Source organism: Gopherus evgoodei, chromosome 23, assembly GCF_007399415.2.
Source record: "Gopherus evgoodei ecotype Sinaloan lineage chromosome 23, rGopEvg1_v1.p, whole genome shotgun sequence".
Lineage (NCBI taxonomy): Eukaryota > Metazoa > Chordata > Testudines > Testudinidae > Gopherus > Gopherus evgoodei.
The window spans coordinates 7535294-7557728 of record NC_044344.1 but is presented as its reverse complement, the minus strand read 5'-3'; the positions used below and the strand labels follow the sequence as shown (position 1 = coordinate 7557728).

Below are 22435 nucleotides of genomic sequence, written 5' to 3'. Positions count from 1 at the left end.
CCACAGCCCCTGCCTGGCTCAATTCAGATCTGCAAGGAGGGGGCGGGGGCAGATGGGGTTATTCACACAGCCGGCTGCAGAGGCAGGAGATCTCAGACGTAGCCTGGGGGTCCTCGGAGCCCCGGTTGAAACCCATTGGGTTGAAACGGCCCAGCCACCAGCCCGGTCCCCGGCTCGCTGGTGGGACCCAGCCAACCCCTTCCAAAGGCGTTGCTGCTTTAAGAGCCCAGCGGCCGCGGGGAGATTGGCAAGCGAGCGGCAGCGGCTGGAGCGAAGCGAGCCCAGCACCGCCTCGACCCGCCCCGCCGCGCATCCTAGCGAGCCCGGGGCCTTTGGAGCTGCGCCGCTGGGGCAGGTAAGAGCCTCTCCCCCGCCCCTGCGGGCAGCTGCTAACCTGACCTCTCCCCCGCCCCCCAGGGCCCCCTTTGATGTGCATTGACTCACAGGCTGGAGGGACCCCAGGAGGTGCCTAGTCCAGCCCCCTGCTCAAAGCAGGACCAGCCCCAACTGACTCATCCAGTTTCACCCCCCTGAGCTGGTCAGTTTCAAACCTCTCCCCAGTTTCCACGCCTGGAGCCATGCCAGGAGAAAAGCCTCCTTGCTTTGCCAGGCGGGCGCTGGGCGAGGCGGGGTGGTTTCAATAGGTGCCCAGCGAGTCGTGTCTCTGACCATCTTCCTCGCCTTCCCCCTGGGGCAGCCGGCTTCCCTTTCCCCCTCCCCAGCCCCTGCTCCCCGGATCCCCTTGGCTTCTCCTCCCCTCTGGCCAGGGCTTATTTTGTAATGAAAGAGCCACCCCGGGGCTCAAGCAAATTTTTTTTACATTCATAACTGATGCAGCAGGACCAGAGGTGCCCGGGCCCTGAAGTGCCTGGCGCAGAGGTGCCGGGGCTGTGAACTGCCAAGCCCAGAGGGGCCCCAGGGCTCAGCCCTGCCAAGCCCAGAGGGGCCCCGGGGCTCAGCCCTGCCAGGTTCAGAGGTGCCCGGGCCCTGAAGTGCCTGGCCCAGAGGGGCTCCGGGGCTCAGCCCTGCCAAGCCCAGAGGGGCCCCAGGGCTCAGCCCTGCCAGGTCCAGAGGTGCCCGGGCCCTGAAGTGGCTGGCCCAGAGGGGCCCCGGGGCTCAGCCCTGCCAAGCCCAGAGGGGCCCCAGGGCTCAGCCCTGCCAGGTCCAGAGGTGCCTGGGCCCTGAAGTGGCTGGCCCAGAGGGGCCCCGGGGCTCAGCCCTGCCAAGCCCAGATGGGCCCCAGGGCTCAGCCCTGCTAGGCCCAGAGGGGCCCGGGCCCTGAAGGGCCCAGTCCAGAGGTGCTAGGGCTATGAACTGCCAGGCCCAGAGTGGCCCTGACACAAATTGAGCCCCGCCTCTGGCTTTGGGTGGGCTGCAGTGTTCCTACTATTGCGGGAATCATCTCTTTGATTTGTTGGCACTGATGTCTTTTGGGGGGTGAGGGAGGGGTAATGGAATTTATTTTCTCTGCTGCTGGGTTTCACTCCCCCAGCTGCATCCCTCCCTGGTTAAATATGCTAATTTCAGCTTCTGGCTGTGTGTTGCTTCGGGCATGTCGAAGAGCAACATGTTGTCACGTAATAATAAAAGTAGCTGCTTTCTGAATGGATGCAGACTCACGCTGCCTATCACCACCACTTCAGTCTCTGGGCCCCGCTGGCACTGAAGAATGGCTGGATTCAGCAGGGCTGCCCATCTGGGCACAGCTCAATCGGCAGCTTTGTTCACCTCGCTGTGCGTCCGCCCCGCAGAACAGGCCTGCGTCGCTCGCAAGCGGGTACCTTCCAAGTGGGGCCGAGGAAGACATTCCCTCGCTCAGCTTGTCTTGGATCCTGGGACCACTGCGCCGACATCTGCCAGTCAGGAACGTCTGCCCCCATCCTGTGGTTAGAGGCAAGGCTGTGGGGTGGCGGAGAGGCAGCGTGGAAGAAAGGAAACGCAATGAGCAATGGGCAGCGGAAAGCCACCAGGCCTGATTCCCCACTGCCTGTGCAAAGAATATCATGGGGCAGTGTTTTGCCCCCGTGCTGCGACAAGGTGCAGAGCAATGAAGAACTGGGCCCTTGGAGCCCAGCTGCTGCCACAGGCAGCATGGCCCTGAGATCTGGCTGAGGAGAATGCAGTGGGAACCTGTAGATTCTCCCCAGACTGTGTTGTCGGTTCAGGGAGTGCTGAGCTAGGAGGCAGGATCTGCCTGTCACCACCAGGTGCCTCTTAGATCAGGGTTGGCGTCTATCAGGGGAGCATTCATGTGTGTGTGTGAGAGATCAAAGGGAACTTGTAATGAAGGTGGATGCTGTGCAACCAGTGCAAATTAGTGACAGACAATAGAAACAATCAACGATTCATACATTAGAAACAGAGACCGGTGTGTCCTGGCTCCCTGTACCCTGTTCTAACCACTAGACCACACCCCTTCCTCGCTCTAGGAATAGGACCTAGAACAGAACCCTGATTTCCATTCTCACGGGTGGAGCCAGAAAACATTAGGTGGCTTGTAGATCTCCTCCGCCCCCCAGTCTGTTGCTGACTCTGTGCCCACTGAACTGCCCTTAGTGGGCGTGTGGGATGCGCGTTCTCCTAATTCTGATGCCTGGTTGGGACGTATCCCGCCTGGTGAGGTCGTGTCGGCATCCCTCCCGGAGCAATAAATGCGCGTCTGCACCCCAGGAATGCGGATGGCTTTCTGATGCAGCTGCAGCCAGATTCACACACCAGTGCTCTAAGCTGGGACTCCCACTCCGAGCCTCGAAGGAAGCACAGCAGAATCCAGGGTCCCAGGGCCAGGTGCTGCGTTAGCCAGCAGCTAAGTGAGCCAAGACTCACAATCTGCTCCAGGATCTGCCCACCAGGCCTAGTACCAGGATTCCCACTCCCAACCGCAGTGGGGTGCTCGTGGCAGGGCTCATTCCCAGCCACATCCGGGGGGCAGGTGGCAAATCCCAGGGTGGTAGGAGGAAGCTACATGGAACCATCCCCATCCTGGTGCTGCCACACCAGGATTCATGCTCCCAGCCTCTGGGCTCAGCTGGATCCAGGAACTATCGCAGCTCCTCATGGCCCCATGCATGAAGATGCTGCAGTCCGGGTTGTGGGCTCAGCCTTCTTCAACCAAGCTGCCACATGGGAGCCTTTGCTGGGAACAGGATAGCTGTCCTGTTTCCTCAGGCAGGCCTAAGAACATAAGAACAGCCAGACCGGGTCAGACCAAAGGTCCATCTAGCCCAGTGTCCTGTCTACCGACAGCAGCCAATGCCAGGTGCCCCAGAGGGAGTGGACCTAACAGGCAATGATCAAGTGATCTCTCTCCTGCCATCCATCTCCATCCTCTGACAAACAGAGGCTAGGGACACCATTCCTTACCCACCCTGGCTAATAGCCATTAATGGACTTCACGATCATGAATTTATCCAGTTCTCTTTTAAACACTGTTATAGGCCCAGCCTTCACAACCTCTTCAGGCAAGGAGTTCCACAAGTTGACTATGCGCTGCGTGAAGAAGACCTTCCTTTTATTTATTTTAAACCTGCTACCTATTAATTTCATTTGGTGACCCCTAGTTCTTGTATTATGGGAATAAGTAAATAACTTTTCCTTATCCACTTTCTCCACATCACTCATGATTTTATAGACCTCTATCATATCTCCCCTTAGTCTCCTCTTTTCCAAGCTGAAGAGTCCTAGCCTCTCTAATCTCTCCTCCTAGCTTGTTCCCGGGTTTGGAGTGTGCAACCCTCTCCATGAAACGACCTGCGATTCCATCCTTCCCATGGAGATTCCCTCTGCCTGTCACTCGGGATTCTCCCAGGCTGCGCCCCTCAGTACCAGGGATGGGGCAGAATGGGACAGATCTAAGCTCACTCCAGCTATGGCTGAGATAGGTGCTAACCTGGGCAGCTGCGTGATGGCTGTGCTATCTCATACCAGCCACCTCCAGTCCAACAGTGAATGGCTCATACAGACTATCCGGGATGCTCTTCACACTCCTATGGGAGCATCCGCCATCCTCCTCCCATGCTGCCTTCTGAGTCCAGAACACCCCATCGAAGCCAATGATATTGTTTCTATTCATCCCTCCTTCCTGGTTTTCTTCGTTAGGGCCAGCTGGGTCCAGCAGCGGAGTTGGCTGGTGTGCAATGCCAGACTGGCACGAGCCTGATCCGGTGCAGAATCCAGATCGGCCTGGGGCACAGTGCCACCGGCACCGCATGGCGTTCAGGCTGAAACTGGTATCTGCCCCATTCACTCTCCTGAGCTCCGCCCACCCCCAGACCAATGTGCATGTGGCTTCTTGCCAGGGAACATTCCAAAGGCACCTGCCCAGGTGCTCAGGTGTCTGGATTTGTGATCTGATGGGTGGGGCGAGAGAGATTGTTAACCCTTAAAGCACAGAGCAGGGAAAGCAACTGAGTCGCTGTTTCAGTTCTTGTGCCCTACCCTGGAGGGCCCGATTCCTCCTCCTCCCCCATGCCCTGAAATGTGACGTGTTTGTTGCTTTGCCCAGAAAGAATGGAATTGATGCTCTGGCAGCTGCTAAGCTGAGACCGGGCGTGTTCATTTCACATGGAGCTGGCTGCATTTCCAAGTGTGTGGGTGGGTGAGTGGGTGGGTGTGGGGTGGGGGGAGAGGCCTGGAGTTTGACAGCAAGAGTGGAGCAAAGAGGCTGGCTGGGGACAGAGCCTGCATGGGAGCAGCCTGGGGAAGGTGGTGCCCATCCCGGCTTTGTGGAGAGGTTGTTTCAGCCATGGGGCCTTTCAAAGCTCGGGGTGGGGGGTGGGGTTGGAGGAGAAGCTGACTTGGATGTCACCTTCTGTGACTGGGAGTGGCATATCCCCGAATCAGGGAGGAATTCGATGCTGAGTCTCTGCCCTGAGGAGTTCACAAACAGTTCGTGGATGGGAGGGTGCAGAGACCTGCGGCCCCTGGAGGCCAGCTCCTGGCACACGAGGGCTACGAAGCCGGGCAAACCAGCCTTCTTGGAATCTCCCCCAGCAGCTCAGGGCTGTTAGATGGGCCTGCATTGCCCCTGGGTGGAAGGGAAATGGAGTGACCGGTTCACACTGTGCTCTGGTGGATCTGGATCCCCTGGCAGCAGCCCCAGGTGCCTCTCTAGCTGCAACCCTGATGGCCTGGCAGGTGCAGAGGTGGCTGAGCGATGTCCTGCAGCCCACATGGCTTTGGGAGCAGCGTCACTTAGCATAATAGGGACCGGCCCTGTCCTGGACTGGGAGAAGGGCCCAAGGGCCCTCCCCTCGTGACCTGCCATCCCCCATCCTCCCCCACCAGCTTGGATCCCTAGCCAGCTCCCTGGCAGCATCTCCAAAGGTGACAGCCGGCTGTAACCGTGAGGGGTGGACTCTGGGGCGGCTCCCGCTGCTTCCATATCGTTCTCCTGCTCCAATGTTGCTATGGCAACCAGGGTATTAGCATCTCCTCCGTGTGCTGGCAGCTTGTCCATGGCCCTGTTTCCTCTGGGCAGCCCCGTCCTCAGGACGCAGGCCTGGGCTTGCTCCTTACTCCTGAGGCTGCTGTGTGCTCAGCCGCCCCTTCTTCGGCTGCTGGCTCCAGGCCGGGATTTGGAGCTGGGAGAGGCAGAGAGAACCACAGGGTCTGGCTGTGTCTGGCAGCCTGGACAGATGTGCCCCCGCTTTGCTAGCATCATAGACTGGCACTGGCTCTTCCCTGCCACAAGGGGCGCTAGACGGGCGGGGCCCCATCCAGGGCAGCCTGCTGTTGCTCCGGGGTCCTGAGCCGACTAGATTTATTTTTTTAACCCCCTTGAGTTCACTGGCCCTGGGAGACTGGAGCTGCCATGGACGGATGGGAACGTGGCGCTGAAAGGGTGAATGCCATTCCAGTAGCAATCCCCTTCCCGGGAGGATTTTAGGGAAACTGCAGACAAGGTTCCTGTTGTCTCCCAGCAGGGGTTGCCGTGGGGGATGGAGCAGGAGTGCTGGCTGTGGGGGTGGGGGTTTCCCAGGTACTCCAGTCCCAGACCCTCCCAGCAGGGGGCGCTGTGGGGGATGGAGCAGGAGTGCTGGCTGTGGAGGTGGGGGGTTCCCAGGTACTCCAGTCCCAGACCCTCCCAGCAGGGGCGCTGTGGGGGATGGAGCAGGAGTGCTGGCTGTGGGGGTGGGGGGTTCCCAGGTACTCCAGTCCCAGACCCTCCCAGCAGGGGGCGCTGTGGGGGATGGAGCAGGAGTGCTGGCTGTGGGGGTGGGGGGTTCCCAGGTACTCCAGTCCCAGACCCTCCCAGCAGGGGCACTGTGGGGGATGGAGCAGGAGTGCTGGCTGTGGGGGTGGGGGGTTCCCAGGTACTCGAGTCCCAGACCCTTCCAGCAGGGGGCGCTGTGGGGGATGGAGCGGGAGTGCTGGCTGTGGGGGTGGGGGTTTCCCAGGTACTCGAGTCCCAGACCCTCCTAGCAGGGGGTGCCGTGGGGGATGGAGCAGGAGTGCTGGCTGTGGGGGTGGGGGGTTCCCAGGTACTCCAGTCCCAGACCCTCCCAGCAGGGGCGCTGTGGGGGATGGAGCAGGAGTGCTGGCTGTGGGGATGGGGGGTTCCCAGGTACTCCAGTCCCAGACCCTCCCAGCAGGGGCACTGTGGGGGATGGAGCAGGAGTGCTGGCTGTGGGGGTGGGGGTTTCCCAGGTACTCGAGTCCCAGACCCTCCTAGCAGGGGCGCTGTGGGGGATGGAGCAGGAGTGCTGGCTGTGGGGGTCGGGGGTTCCCAGGTACTCCAGTCCCAGACCCTCCTAGCAGGGGCGCTGTGGGGGATGGAGCAGGAGTGCTGGCTGTGGGGGTGGGGGTTTCCCAGGTACTCGAGTCCCAGACCCTCCCAGCAGGGGGCGCTGTGGGGGATGGAGCAGGAGTGCTGGCTGTGGGGGTGGGGGGTTCCCAGATACTCCAGTCCCAGACCCTCCCAGCAGGGGGCGCTGTGGGGGATGGAGCAGGAGTGCTGGCTGTGGGGGTGGGGGGTTCCCAGATACTCCAGTCCCAGACCCTCCCAGCAGGGGCGCTGTGGGGGATGGAGCAGGAGTGCTGGCTGTGGGGGTGGGGTTCCCAGGTACTCCAGTCCCAGACCCTCCCAGCAGGGGGTGCCGTGGGGGATGGAGCAGGAGTGCTGGCTGTGGGGGTGGGGGTTTCCCAGGTACTCGAGTCCCAGACCCTCCCAGCAGGGGGCGCTGTGGGGGATGGAGCAGGAGTGCTGGCTGTGGGGGTGGGGGGTTCCCAGGTACTCCAGTCCCAGACCCTCCCAGCAGGGGTGCTGTGGGGGATGGAGCAGGAGTGCTGGCTGTGGGGGTGGAGGGTTCCCAGGTACTCCAGTCCCAGACCCTCCCAGCAGGGGCGCTGTGGGGGATGGAGCAGGAGTGCTGGCTGTGGGGGTGGGGGTTTCCCAGGTACTCGAGTCCCAGACCCTCCCAGCAGGGGCGCTGTGGGGGATGGAGCAGGAGTGCTGGCTGTGCAGGGGGGAGAGTGTTCCTAGGTACTCGAGTCCCTGACCCTCCCAGCAGGGGCACTGTGGGGGATGGAGCAGGAGTGCTGGCTGTGGGGGTGGGGGGTTCCCAGGTACTCCAGTCCCAGACCCTCCCAGCAGGAGGCGCTGTGGGGGATGGAGCAGGAGTGCTGGCTGTGGGGGTGGGGGGTTCCCAGGTACTCCAGTCCCAGACCCTCCCAGCAGGGGCGCTGTGGGGGATGGAGCAGGAGTGCTGGCTGTGGTGCAGGAGGAGCTCCCTGCTGCTCCTTTCTCAGACTCACCCTGCAAACGTCCCTCCTTCTGCACATGGTGCCCGTTAACTCGGCGTCTCCTTGGCTCCTGCGCGTGGAGATGATACTCCAGTGACCCCCGGTGGGAAAGGGCTGAGAGTGGCTCTGAAGGCGGGGGGCTGGTCACTATGTTCTGTATCTCCTTCTCCCTCTCCCTCCCTCCCCCCTGGCAGTCGGGTGGCATTCCCCGCTGGGCCCTGCCAGGAATCTGGACGGGACTTGTATGCCCACAGCAGGGGTAGCGCAGCCATGGGGTTGCTAGATTGACAGCATCCTGGGGCTATAGGCTTCCCCCTATAGCTCCTTTCCTCTGTGTCCTGTGCCCCCTCCCGCTAGCCCCCGCTTCTCCCCCTTTCGAGTGACTGCCTTTCACCTTTTCCTCTCTCCGCAGAGCCCTGTGTGTGCCCGTTCAGAGCTGCGCTCGCCACTTGACGCCCCAGCCCTGCCCGAACCGCACCAGCTGCTGAGATGCCTGTGGCTGCTACCAACTCCGACTTGGGTAAGACACCCCCTCTCTGGGCTGGCATTGTGAAACATCGCCCAGGCCCTGCGTTCCGTTGTGGGCACAGGGCACCCTTGGTCTGTGCCCCTCACCACCCCCGAACTCCCATGGGGCTTGGGCAGCTCCCCAGCGAACGCCCGGCATAGGTGGACACTGGAGATGGGCCCAAGCTGCCAAGTTTGGACTCAGATTTAAGAGCTCCTCACGACAAGCTCTTGGGGTGGTGAGGCTTGGCCCAAAAGGGGCAGGTTGACCGACTCCATCTCTACAGCCTCCTCAGCTGTGAGATCTGGACCCTGCTCTGAGCTGGGAGAGGAGACTGCCCCGTAATGGAACGCCGGTTCCCTCCCCGTGCTGCTGCTCCTGCTTCTCTCTCGCCAGGTCCCTCGGATTGTCTAGCTGGATTTTAGAAGTGCCTGCTTATTCTCTCTTGTCAGGAGGATGGTTTATTAGCGGGGTTACGGGAGAGCAGCCCAGGAGCTTTCTAAACCCACTGGATGGGGCCATCCGTGCCCCAGAGAGCTCGCTGTTCGTTCCTTGTGCTGTGGGAGCAGCTGTCTGCCCTCGGGGAATGGAGGGGATAAGTGCCCAAGTAAGAGGAAGGATGGCTAAATGGTTAGAGCACTGGCTTGGGTCTCAGGTTCAATCCCCAGCTCTGCCACATTCTGCATGTGTGACGTTGGGCAAGTCACTTAAGGCCAGATTTTTAAAGGTATGGAGGTGCCTAACTCCTATTGAAACCGATGGGAGTTAGGTGCCCAAGTACCTTTAAGAGTCTGGGCCTGTCTGTGCCTCAGTTCCCCCTCTGTAACAGGGGTCTAGGAGGATAAATACACTAAAGATGGTGAGGCACTCAGAAGCCACGGGAATGGGGGTTATAGGCGTATGTGAAATGAACGACCTGACTTCCATGCTGGGAGCTGCATTTTTGGGGCTGCAAAGCTCGGTCATTCAAACAGAGGTGCCCTGATTATTCTGACTTGGGGGGACTGGGGCATGCAGGGCACCAGGCTGTTCTGAACGCTTGCCCTCTGTGAGGTGATGTGGGTCAGCTTCATTGTAGGGGACGAGTGGCTGCGAGCCCGATCTCCTGCTGTCTCCCCGTCTGATCCCCTCTGCCTCCCCTGGAAGGGGTGGAGGTGATGCCATGGTCAGGGGCTGGCACAGCAGGTTTTGGCTGAGACGAGATGGAGGCTGGATCAGTAGGTGTCACGGAGTCACCGGGTGATGCTCTGGAACTGCTCCCCACCAAGCCAGGCAGGACTTTGGGGAGCCTCCTCTCCCTTGGAGCAGACTTGTTCAGGGCAAGAAGCTCACACAGCTTCACCTCCTGGGTCTCTACTTGGAGCATTCAGCATCCTCTGCCCCTCCGTGCGCTTCCCACAGCGAGTCCACCCCAGCGGGGTCCTGGGGAAGCCACCGGGTCCTGCACCCCCACTTCGCAGTCAGACGTGACTCTCAGCCAGCCAGTAAAACAGAGGTTTATTCGATGACAGGAACAGGGTCTAAAACAGAGCTTGTGGATACAGCGAACCGGACCCTCGGTGGGGTCCATTCTGGGGGGCAGTGAGCCAGACCCCCAGGTCTGCCCTCCACCCTCGACCTCAGCCAGCTCCAGACTAACAACCCCTCCCAGCCCCTCCTCTCTGCTCAGCCCCTTTCCCGGGCCAGGAGGTCACCTGATCCCTTTCTCTCCAACACCTTCAGCTGGCACCTTTGCAGAGGAGGGGCCCAGGCCATCAGTTGCTAGGAGACAGAGTGCCAGGCATTTAGGTGCACTGGCCCTTTGCTCTGCCAGATACTTAAGAACTGCCATGGGGACACTGAGGCACCAATACAGTATTCAGAGAAAACATTAAGAACTTTCCCAGTTCGTCACAGTAGGTGCCTTGGCTTCTCTGCCATCAGTACGGTTGGCTGCTGCTGCAAAGGTCACTTCCCCTCCACCCGCTTGCTGGGATGCTGGTACTGACCGACTGCATCGCTTGCTCGTTGGTGTCTATGGAAACGCAGCTGCAGAAATTAAAGAGGCCACCCAGAGATTCTGGGCTGGGCAGTACGAAAGCATCTGCCCCCATTAGAGTGGGTTACCCCCCCAGGCTGGGGCAAGGGGGATGGGACAGAATGGGGCCTGAAGGGGGGGAATGAGATCGGGAGGGGGCAGTGGGAGAGGAGCAATGCAGGGAGAATGGGGGGGGGGGTGCCATGGGATGAGGGGAAGGGCTTTGGGTGAGTAAGGGGGGTTCAAGGTGGGTGGGGAGTTGGGAGGGAGGATGGGCATGTGGGGCTGCCCCATGGGGGCATCGGGAGTCCAATCCGGGGCCCGCATCTCTAAAAACCCCAGTGCTCCACCCCAGGGACAGGCGCTTGCGCTGCTCCCCTCGGAGTGTGGGGATGGGGACCTGGGGACAGTCCCCCTGTTCTTGATTGGTTCTGCTGGCTGCACCCCTCACTCTGGGCTGCATCTTCTCTGTCTCTCGGGCTGGCTGCATATCCTTTGTTGCTAGTAAATGCAAAGGGGTAGGGGTGTGTGTGTGTGTGCATGTGTATGCACAGCTTCTGCTCCCTACCTGCCCGCCTCTAACCCTCTTACATTTAATTAAACCTCTTCTCTTTAGCTGGTGATTACATTGTAGGCCATTCAGGAATCCTGGGGCTGCGCTCTAAGCCAGTTAATGGCACACCCGGGCCATGGGGCTGGGCCAGACCCCCAAGGCCAGAGGAGGGCACTGGGAGCGTGTGGCTTGGGAAACAACAGGTGGGCACATGCCTGCGTGTGTCTGGCATGGGGTGTGCGCCTGTGGGGGCGTGTGCCTGTGCACCCAAGCATGTGCACCAGAGTGTGGGCATGTGCATGCCCGTGCACCAGAGAGTGGGTGTGAGCGCAGGGCTGTGCACCAGAGTGTGGGCATGTGCATGCCCGTGCACCAGAGTGTGGGTGTGAGCGCACGGCTGTGCACCAGAGTATGGGTGGAGGGTAGAGCCAGGGCAGCATTTGAATGGGAGACCTCTCAGGAGCAGCCCAGACACTGCAGGGAATGCAGTAGGGGGCGCTCTGCCCTCAGAGCCAGTGCTGACCCCCATGCATGGGGCTGCTCCAGCCAAAATCTAGGCTGTTTCCTAAGGCAGGTGCCTCCATTCTGCCCCCTGTGGTTTCAGCAGGGCGCTGCTGTGTGGCGCTGCAGGGAGCTGCTAAGCAGTAGCTGTGTTCCACCCCAGCACTGGCTGCAGCTCAGTAATGGTTGTATTGTGCACAGGGGGGTCCCTTGGGGTGAAACAGCTGCAGAAACACAGAGAGGGTTGAGTGGGGTCTCAGGGCCTCTGTGTAAAATGAGGCAGGACAGCCTGTGGGTCAGGCACGGCCCTGGGACTTTGGGGAGACCTCCTCTGCCACAGACTCTCAGTGTGAGTCACTTGATCTCTCTGTGCCTCTGTTCTTTCCCGCCCCCCCCCCCCCCGTAATAGGATGAACAGAGCCCAGGGGGTTCAGGAACAGCAGAGGTGGGGTTGCTGGTTTGCATAGAGACCAGGTACATTTCTGACAATGGCCAGACAAGCCAGATCCCAGGCTCCCCCCCCCCCCCCCAGTAACCACATGAAAGGCCAGTCTTTGGGTGTTAACAGCCTCTGAGTCCACCAGGCTTTCTAAGGGTTAATCCCAGTCTCAGGCAGATTCTGTTTCTCTCCATCCCTCCCTCTCACCCCCCAGGCCATTCATGGCTGGAAGGCTGAAAACTGGAGGGGGTGGGTGAGGTTCGGGTGGGAGGAGTAGGAGTGAGTGAGAGTGAGGTTGTCAGGCAGGAGGCCGGAGTTGCTGGGGTGAGAAGGGCTGGGACCCCTGAGCAGGCAAGGTGGGGTGGGAAAAGGATCCGGTGGGGGAGTGGGATGGGGTCAGGCTGGGTGGGGTGGGAAGGAGGTTGGGGTGGGGGATGGGGTCAGAGTGGGATCAGATATAGGGGGATGGGAAGGGGTCAGGCTGGATGGGGTAGGAAGGGGGTTGGATTGGGGGGATTGGGGTTAGAGTGGGATCTGGAGTGGGGAGTTGGTGATCAGGCTGTGGGGGGTGGGATGGGGTCCGGGTGGGGTGGGGTGGGAAGGGGGCGGGCAGGGGTAGGACTGTGAGGGGGAGCAGGTGGTTTGGGGTGGGAGGGGCTCAGGCTAGGGGTGGGGCGGGTCGACGCTGTCCCTTTAAATTTGTATCCGTCCTGGCTTAATGTCCTTGGATGTAATCCCTTCCTGCTGCCATGGCAACGAGGGTATAATAGCGCCAATGCCAGTGCCTGCCTTAAAGAGGTTAAGGCACCGATGCCCCCTGCCCCTGGCGAGGGACTCGGGACCACGGCCTCTCCCACCTGCCGGGTGCCTGGTGCACCATCCCCTCCCCTGTGGTGCTGCTCATCCCCCGCTGCTCTTACACCCCTTCTGGCAGGAAGGGGTTAATAATTCAGGGGTACCCGAGGCTTACCCCCTGCCCCACCGAGAAGGGGGCAAGGGCAGGGAAGGGGCAGGGGGAGCAGAGCCTTGCGGACAGGCTGAGCTGGGCTGGTCCTGGGCTGAGCCGGGCATGGGGGATATGGGGGCTGGATGTGTGACCCTGTGGGGGTGTGTGTTGGGTGGGGCTCTTTGTGTGTGTTTTGTGTAGCTGTGTGTTTGTGCACTGTGTGGAGCTGTGGTTGTCAGTATGATCAGTTGTGTGTGTGTGCTGGGTGGGGCTCTTGTGTGTGTGTATTTGTGTGGCATGTGAAACTGTAGGGGCCAGTGTGATCAGGTGTGTGTGTGTTGCATGGGGCTGTGTGTGTGTTTTGTGTAGCTGTATGTTTGTGCACCATGTGACGCTGTGGGGGCCAGTGTGATCGTGTGTGTGTGTGTTGCATGGGGCTCTGTGTGAGTTTTGTGCACCGTGTGAAGATTGTGTGTGTGTGTGTATTGGGCTTGATGGACCTTTGGTCTGACCCAGTCTGGCCGTTCTTAGGTTCCTGGAGCTAGCAAGAGGACCCAGGAGCCCTGGCTCCCAGTCTCCCTGCTGGAACCTGGGGGAGATAACTGGCAGTAGAACCCAGGTGCCTTCTGTAACTACTAGGCCATGCTCCCACTGTCTCAGAATAGAGTCCAGGAGCCTGCCCAGTACTCTGCTGTATCCATTAAGCAACACATGGTGCTGAGAATAGAAACCAGGAGCCCAGTTCCCGGTGCCGATCCACTCACTGGCGGGCTTTGCATTGGCCGGCTGGCATCTCCAGGCAGCAGGTCTGGTGGGGTCACAACTCCCCCTTAGGCATCTGCTCTCGCCCACCTTTGCCATCTGGTGCCAGCAGTGCCAGTGCCAATCACACTGTCAGCAGCCGAGCTGGCTGATTGGCTGGCATTTTGGGGAGATGCCTGGTCTTCTCTCCAGCCAGTGGCTTCTGCCTCCTCCGCCCTTCCCCACGCTGCGAAAGCGTCGGGCTCAGCCCCATCCATCGCCTGGGCGGGTGAGCTGTCAGGGCAGCGGGATCTGGAGACGGTCGCCGTGACAGCCTGCTCGGGTACCCGCGTCTCTGAGCAGCAGTGCGGAAAAGCCTGTCTCTGAGCATCCCTGACCGCGGCCATGAGCAGCAGCCCCGCCAGTGGCGTCTCCTTAGAGGGGATCTCGCTGGATTCCTCGGAGGAGTCTGAGCTCCGCAGGGAAGGTAGGGATTCTCCACCCCAGCAGATGCATGGCGAGGGCAGGGGGAGGCTGCTTCTGGCATCATGAGGGGAATTGGCTCCCCCACTCCCTGCGCCTTCCCTGCTGCCTCCGGGGCTGTGGTCTGAACTGAGCTGTGAGTGAGATGTCAGAGATGTTGAGTGGGTGGGGTGGGGGAGAGACAGGAGGCCAGCGAGGGAGCAGCTAATCCCCCAGCAAAGGAAGGAAAAGGGTCACCGAGCTGAGTGGGGAGCAGGGGCTGTGCATGAGCCAACCCTGCCCCCAGGGGAACCACTGCCACTCCCCCATTTCCCCCACTGCCCCTTTCCCCTAGGGGTGGAAATCTCGGTTCTGCCCACTGGGAATGGCACTGGGCGGGTGGGTTGCTGCAGGCTGGGATCTTTGCCCAGATGGCAGCTCTGCCTGGAATTTGGGGGGCAGGGACGAGGTGGGTCTCTGGGGGGGGGTTGGTCCCCATCTGTCATGCTTTTCCCATCCCTTCCAAAGAGATGAATGGGGGGAGGTATTCCCTCCCCCTGCTACACAACAGCTGATCTCTGGGGATGTGGGACACATCAGTTCAGCTCCCCCCACCTCTGTATTGGCACATGAAGGCACTGTTGCTAACTGGGGCCTTAGGGGCTGGGACCAGGGTTTTGGGGTCTCCCTGTGCCCCTGGCTCACCCCGGGGTCTATATTGGGGAAGGGGTTCGGTGTATACAGTGCAAGAGCTGGGTGCCAGCAGGGGCCCTTTACTTTGCTGACCAGGGCATCGCTGCCCTGTGGGTGGCTCTGTGCACACTAGGGTGCCACCATTGGCTCTGGTGGGGTATCCCTGTGGGTGGGAGTTGGCCTGTAGTTATTAATACGGGCGTTTGGGGGAAGGAAAATTGGGTCCACATCTCTTATCTCCACTGAAATGCACTGGACTAAAGGGGTTTCTCTGTGGGGCAGGCTGGAAATAAATGATTTCCCTTGTGTTTAGACAGTGGTTTATGAACGGGCAGATGCAGTGCTGGGAGCAGCTGCCTCAGGGGGTCCCTGAGGTGGTGACAGAGGGGGGCTGGCATCCCCGACTGGAGAATGGTATCTACAACAGCCTCAGAGAGGAGGCTGCTGTGGGATGTTTCTGTCCTTGGCCTTTCACCTCTGGGACTCTGGGCTTGGCATCCACCAAGGATCCCTGCATCAAGGTGTCTGGCACTGAAAGCCTGGGGCCTGGGTGGCCTTGGCACCCACTGCACGGATGGACACAGGGGGAAGCGACGCAGGCCGAGGGATGTGCTGGCCACTGCTTCCAGTGACTCCCATTGCCCTGGAGCAGCAATCTGCGGCCAGTGGGAGCCGGGATCGGCCAGACCTGCGGACGAGGCAGGTAAACACACCAGCCCAGCCCGCCAGGGGCTTTCCCTACACAAGCGGCGACCCCTGTTTGAGAAACCCTATTCTAGGTCAATGCAGTGTCAGTATTGACGCTGCGTAATGATATTTTCTCTTTCATTATCTATCTCTTTCCTAATTGTGTTGGCTTTTTGGACGGCTGCTGCACAGGGTGGACGCTGCCTTGCTCACGTCAGGACTGTTACTGGCTTTCGGGAGCCGTCCCACAATGCCCCATGCGGCCAGTACAATCGAAGCAAGCACTCCTGCTGAGGAGACGTGCCGCTGACACAAGCAGCGCCCTGTTGACATGCACAAGCCATGTCGTTACTGCGCCGGTTGCACGCTGGCCTGAGTTCGGTTTCTGGAAGACGGTGGCTCCTGTGCTCCCCAGGCCAGAGATGCAATGGGGACTGACTGCTGGGAGGGTGTGACCCCTTAGCTGGCTGGTGACCCCTGCAGATTAGAGCTGCTGCTTGTTTCAGAACTGCCTCTGGGTTAACCGTGTAACGGCAGGACTGTCACAACGCCATTGTGCTGAGCCGCAGGGTCTTGCTTCTCAGCCTGTGTTCGTTGAAACGTCTCTGCTCTTCCTGTATGTGGAAATCCGGCTCCAGAGAGCAGGGCCGCCCAGAGGATTCAGGGAGCTTGGGGCAGGGCCGGGTCTTTGGCCGCAGTTCAGCAGCGGGTCCCTCTCGGAGAGAAGGACCCGCCACCGAATTGCCGCTGAAGAATGATGCGGCGGCGGTAGAGCAGCCGGTCGCAGCTTTTTAAAAATTTTTCCCCGCTGCTTGTGGCACTTGTACTGAACGGGCGGCGCTCTGAGGCTTCGGCAGCACTTCAGCCGCGGGTCCTTCACTCGCTCTGAGTCTTCCCTGCACTGAAGGACCCGCTGCCGAAGACCTGGAGTGAGTGAAGGGCCTGCTGCCGAAAACCCAGAGTGGCTCGCAGGGCCCCTGTGGGGCCTAGGGCTTGGGGCAAATTGCGGCCCTGCCAGAGCATGGGGGCAGGAGGGATAGCTCAGTGGTTTGAGCTCTGGCCTGCTAAACCCGGGGTTGTCAGTTCAATCCTTGAGGGGGCCATTTAGGGATCTGGGGCAAAAATCTGTGTGGGGATTGGTCCTGCTATGAGCAGGGGGTTGGACTAGATGACCTCCTGAGGTCCCTTCCAATCCTAACATTCTATGAGGGGCCCGCACCTGTGCCCACATTTCTACCCAGGCTCCGTAGTGCACACGTTGTCACCCACTTGCACTTATCTCCCACATATACATGTGGAGGCAGAGCTAGTGCACGTCTCGACCTCACACTCCGGCCTGTATGTTCAGACACCTGCACGCAGATACCCCGGCGCTGGCTTAGGCACATCTCTGCCCAGACTCAAAAGCACATTTGCATGTGCAGCTACGTGTGTGTGCACTCGCACGCCTACATCCGCTCATTGGCACCTTGAGACCCTGGTCATGCACCAGCACCCCATTGTGCAAGGTGCTATACTAACCCAGAACAAAGTCACTACCTGCTCCAAGGCACTTGGTGCATGTGTATGCCTTCGCACATGCTTCGACTCACAGATCTGTCCTGTCCATCCCTCACGCCGCATGTGTTCCCTCACCGCATTGGCTTGCACACAGATGTGTTTATTTCCCCCCAGCCTCCAAAAACATTATTTTTATTCACATTACCATAGCAACTGAGATGGGCAGGCCTAGCGGGGTAATGTCCCTCCCCCAAAGAGCTTAGAGTGTAAAGGGGAAACTGAGGCACAGCAAGGGAATGTGACTCGCCCAAGCTCACCGGGAATAGAAGGCAGTCCGGTGCTCTACCTGCTGAACAATGCTGCTTCTGTTCACAGCTGTCTATCTGCCCCCAGCCTCTGCTAACCAGAGTGGGGTTGCCATGATGAATACAATCATCCACAGAGGGAATGTTCATGGGATGCTCTGAGTGTCCCGCTCCATCCCCATGCAAATCGTCCCCTTACCCCTGCTCCCTGTCTCCACTACAGCCCTTGGCTGCAGGTACGGCGGCTGGTGCCTTCTCTCCTTTTCCTGCATGCCCTGTTTCCTGGGCCCGGGCACAGCTTGCCTCTGCCAGCAGCTCCATTCCCCTGACCCCTGCAGGGTCTGTAAAGAGGAGCTGGCTTGTGCTGCCACCCCCCACAGCAGGAGCCCAGGACAAGGGTCTGATCCGCTGAGCGTCACCCCCCTGGAACGTAGGCAGCACAGAGCAGTAAACAGCCTCCAGCCTGGCTGCTCCCTCCCACCCAACGACGATCGACTGCTGCGCTTGGTGGCTCGTAGCCAAATCTCTGCGTCGGTTCACTTATTAATGAGCTCGGTGGATGGGGCATTTGGGGACAGACGCTCGTCACTTGCTGCCTCGGTGGCTTGTTTGTGGTTTGGGCACATGTCTTTTTTTGGTGGTGGAGGGGGAGGGCCGATTTGTTCCTGAGCAGTCGAGGGGCATGGGGAGGCGTTTTCCAGTGAGCTGGCTGGTCCAGGCTGCGGTCCTACCAGTGATCCCCAAATCCAGGGTTTCTCCCATAATACCCCCCATTCCAACCCCTGAGGCGGATCCGCCTAAACCCTGGATTCCCCACCTCACCCCGTAAAGGGATCTACCAAATCTGGGCTTTCTCCTCAGAGCACCCCCAACTCCTAATAGGGTCCCCCCAAATCCAGGATTGCCCCTCACCCACCCGCTCACTTGTACCCCTCCTAGGTTCTGCCCAAGCGTCATATTTCCTTTCCCGACCACCTCCTGAGCCACTGATTTCCCCCCTACTCCCGCTCTTCACAAAAAAGTTGCTATAAATATTCCAGTGTGTTTAATATTTAACTCCCCGGCTCCCCCGAAGGAGATCGTTGCTGGGCAGAGTCCAGGTAGATTGTTGGGGCTGCTCCTTCCCCAGTGGGGCTATCGCCTGGGGCGGGGAGCTCACCCCAGGAGGGTGGGTGACGTGTGCTTGGAGTCAAGGGTGAGTCCTGCCCTGGTCCATCAGGGGCTGTGCAGCTTCCTACATTACCCTGGCATCAAGTTCCTCCCAATCTTCAGTATATTTACCCTCATCGCGTCTCTGTGAACCAGGGCAGTGCTGTGATCCCTGGGTTACAGATGGAGAACCAAGGCCCAGAGAGACCAAGGGGACGTCTACGCTGTCATTAGACGTCGCAGCTGGCTCGTGCTGGCCAACTTGGGCTCGTGGGGGCCAGGGTAAGGGGCTGTTCAGCTGGGAGATCGCTTGGGCGTCAGTCTGAGCTGGAACACCCACACCGCAATCCCTTAGCACGAACCTTGCGAACCCGAGTCGGCTGGCATGGGCCAGCGGCGGGTGAGTAATTGCAGTGTAGACGCACCCTAGTTGACCTCCCCAAGGTCATGCAGGGAGTTTGTGTCAGAGCAAGTACCCAAGCCAGCGCCTTAACCACTGGGCCATCAGTGGAGATGGGCCTCACTCGAATCCCCCTGGACCTGCCTCCTTTCTGCTCCAATCTGAGACCACCTGCCTCTTTCAGAGCCCTGGAACCAGTGTCAATACCCTTAAAGGGACAGGATCCTGGGGGTGGCAGCATCTGTTCCTCGATTAGGGTCACTTCTCAGCAACCCGGGAGCGAGCCGGGTAAGTGGGACAGGGCAGGAGGCCAGCTGAGTTGCAGATGGCAGAGCCTGCGGCTTGCTCGCCCTCCCCATCCGGAGTCTCCACCCTAACCGGTTCCTACAGCCACATCCGCCTCCCGTCCTCTTGGGTGGTGCTGGGACATTCTTGGGTGTTTGTTTCTTTAAGGGGAAAATGCACTGTCGCCAGTTACCAGTTAGGGTGGTGGTGGAAGAGTCGGGGGATCTCATGGCTGACTGGGTGATCAGCCATTTGCCTAGAGAGGGGGCGGGGCAGGGGGCAATGGTGGTGAAGTGGCCACATTTTAGGGGGTTAGAAAGGGAACTTTCTCCCAGGGGTCCAAAAGCAGAATGACTTTACTCTGACCGATCTCGGGGTCACACTGATTGCCAGATTTGGGGTGAGGAAGGAATTTTCCCCACAGGCAGATTGGCTGGGACCTCGGAGTTTTTTGCCTTCAGACTGGGGAGTGGGTCACTTGCTAGGTTCATCTGGGCGTCTCTCACCTACTCAATTCCCTGCGGTTGCAGGGGGCTTGGGCTCCGGTGGCCCCGCGGTCTCTCCCGTTCTGTGCCTGGGGCTCACAACAGTTTAATCTGCCTCAAGTCATTGGGCTCAGGACATCTATCTGGGTGACAATGGCCTGTACCTTACAGGAGGTCGGACAAGATGAGCTAATGATTCTTTCTGGCCTGAAACGACATACTCCTCATTGGCCCGAGGGTATCTCAGAAGGACAGGGACCCGGGGTGGTGGGGGAAAGGGAGTGTGTGTGGGGGACTGCCACTGAGACCTCCCTATCCCCCGTCCATTTGCCAGCGCCCTGCCCCAGCAGCTGATTCTGGGCAGCTATGTGGCTGATTCTTCTCTAAAGGTGGTCACAGCTTGGGATGGAGTGTGCCAGGCTGTGGATGAGTGAATCCTGCTGGTAGGGTCTGGGTCAACTCTGTGCCCTGGCAGAGGCAAGAGTAGGGGAGGATCCATCCCTAATCTCGTCCGCAGGGAGGGATTCTGTGGACTGGGGGAAGAGCGGACCCTGGGGGGGTTTATGTGATGGGATTGGGTCGGGGCAACAGAGGTCACCTGTCTGTTTGAACGCTGGTTACGGCCCCTTTTTCTTCTCCTCCTCCCTCCATCTCTGTCCCTCTTCCTTGTGCTGGGATTCTCTTGCTTTCACCCTGTCCTCTTCTCCCCCTACCCCCCCTTCTTCCCCCAGCCATGCAGCAGGTCCTGGACAACCTGAGTGACCTGCCCAACTCCACTGGGGCAGCTGACCTGGATCTCATCTTCCTCCGAGGCATCATGGAGAGTCCAATAGTAAGATCCTTGGCTAAGGTACAGTTGCACGGGGTGGCCGGGGAAGGGGCGGCGTCTGAGTTTGAACCTGCTTTTCTGGATCAAGAGCAGCGTCCCCTGTCCCACACCTTCCTGCTGCAGGCGCCTGTGTTATAAAGTCGTCCCTGGCTCTCCCTGGTGTTCCCTGCCTGGCACTCCCATTTCCATGGTAGCCTAGCTGCTACCAGGCCAGGCTCTGATGAGTGTGCCTGGGAATACGGAAGCAGCTGATGTCTCGCCTGGCCCCAGCTGTAGTATTACCGCCCCTGCACTGGTATAGAGGGTCACCATCTCCTGTGTCCTTGGACTGCAGCTGGGCTCCCCCAGACCCCTTGGCCAATCTCATCCAGCTCCAAAGTGCACAGGTCTGGAACCGGGAGTCATGAGCGTGGATGCGTGTGCAAGGTGTGTGCAAACGTGGCGTGTCAGCATACGAGTTGATCGTGTGGAGGTGACGCGTGTGTAACTGGGAGGAGGTGGTTGGGAGACTCTGGGAGGAGGTGTGTGTGTGTGTGTGTGCACTGACTGGTTACACTTTGGTGCATACTAGTTACGTGGGTGGGTGTGCACTCACGCCTGCCTCTACATTGGCCCCTGTGTGTGTGTGTGTATGCAGACGGGTGCCCGCCTGTGTGCTGGCTCCAGTGTGTGTGTTTGTGCATGCACCCATGTGCTGGCTCCAGTGTGTGGGTGTGAGTCTGTGTGTGACAATATTATTTTTAGTACCCATCTGTGCATCGCTCCCCTGGGTGCCCAGGCAGCAACCTCCCACCCTGCCAGCACCTGTCACTGGCACCGACAGAGCGGGAGAGGACAGGCACCCATTCAAGCAAGCTAAAGCTTGCTGGGCTGCTCCCGGGCTTGGGCTGCCAGGGTCCCGCTGGGGGCTGGATGCTGAGCGTGGCAGGGGGCTGGCGATGCAGTGCCGGAGGCACACGCCAAGGGGTTGGGGGCACTCAGGAGAGGGAGATTTCTGCTCCCTAGAAACGCCCCCACTGTTCTCTCACCGCTCCTCTGCCCAGACCACCCCCCCTGCCTCTCCCAGAGGAGTAGTGGCTGGAGGAGGTGTGTCTACCTGCCTGGATGCTGGCTTGTGTGTGTGTGTGTGTGTGTGTGTGTGTGTGTGTGTGTGTGTGTGTGTGCCTGCCTGGATGATGGCTTGTGTGTGTGTGTGCATACCAGCACTCTGTGTGTGTGTGTGTGTGTGTCCGTCCACGTGTGCCAGCCTGGATGATGGCTTGTGTGTGTGCGTGTGCATACCAGCACTGTGTGTGCGCTCGCATACCAGCATTCTGTGTGTGTGTGTGTGCGCACGCATACCAGCACTGTGTGTGTGTATGTATGTGTACGTGTGCTTGCCAGCACTATATGTGCATACCAGCAGTGTGTGTGTGTGTGTGTGTGCGCACATACCCAGCACTATAGGGCGAGGAAGGAATACGGGGGAGGGGTGGTGCATGCAAGATACCAGGAGACCTGATCAGCTGCTGTGACAGCTGGCCTGGCTGAGTCTCGGGGGATTCCCACCCCCCAGCCCCATTTTGCTGGGCAGGGTGGGGCTGGCCTCACAGACGGGCACCTACCGTGCAGCCAAACGGGCCCCTTGCCCCCCACCATCCTGTTGTTGCCTGGGAGCAGATGGTGGGGTATTAAGCACCATGTGATCGGATGTCTGTGTCACAGGGCGGGGCGGGGGGCCTGGTTCGGCCTCACAAGCCCCCCCCGTCTCCTCCTTTCCGCGCAGGGCTTGGCGTCTAGGTCTCGCTGGCCGGGGGCTCCAGGCAGCCAAGGTTAATGGGGGTTTGTTTGTGCTCTCTCATTCCCCTCCACAGGCTCACGAGCGCCTGGAGGAGACCAAGCTGGAGGCCGTGAGGGACAATAACGTGGAGCTAGTGCAGGAGATCCTGCAGGACATCGCCCACGTCTCTGGGAGCAACAGCGCGGCCGCCGAGCTGGCACGCATCCTGCAGGAGCCCCACTTCCAAGTGCTGCCGCGGGGTGCTGGGCTGGGGGCTGAGCATTCCCCTCTGGCTGCGTGTGTGTGGGGGGTCAGGGGGGTCTGGCTGGGATCTGGGGGGCTGGCCAGGGTCATGCCCCTCTGGCTGTGTGTGTGTGGCAGGGGGTCCGGCTGGGATCTGGAGGGCAGGGGGGCTGGCCAGGGTCATGCCCTT

At 59.9% G+C, this 22435-nt stretch overlaps 1 protein-coding gene across 3 annotated transcripts in view; it reads left to right on the top strand.

Moving 5' to 3' along the window:
• The first annotated feature begins 269 nt into the window (after nt 1-269).
• The window catches only part of MPP2 (membrane palmitoylated protein 2), a 45334-nt gene continuing 23168 nt past the window's right edge, over nt 270-22435 (top strand). The window contains exons 1-4 of one of the 3 annotated variants that reach the window (XM_030541556.1): nt 270-355; nt 8156-8263; nt 20146-20264; nt 22097-22249. In XM_030541556.1, the coding sequence (XP_030397416.1) occupies nt 8233-8263; nt 20146-20264; nt 22097-22249 (303 nt within the window). In that variant the 5' untranslated portion in view covers nt 270-355; nt 8156-8232. Of the gene's footprint in view, nt 356-8155; nt 8264-13608; nt 13936-20145; nt 20265-22096; nt 22250-22435 lie in introns of those variants that run through there. The other 2 variants (XM_030541554.1, XM_030541555.1) reach the window with 2 other exon arrangements.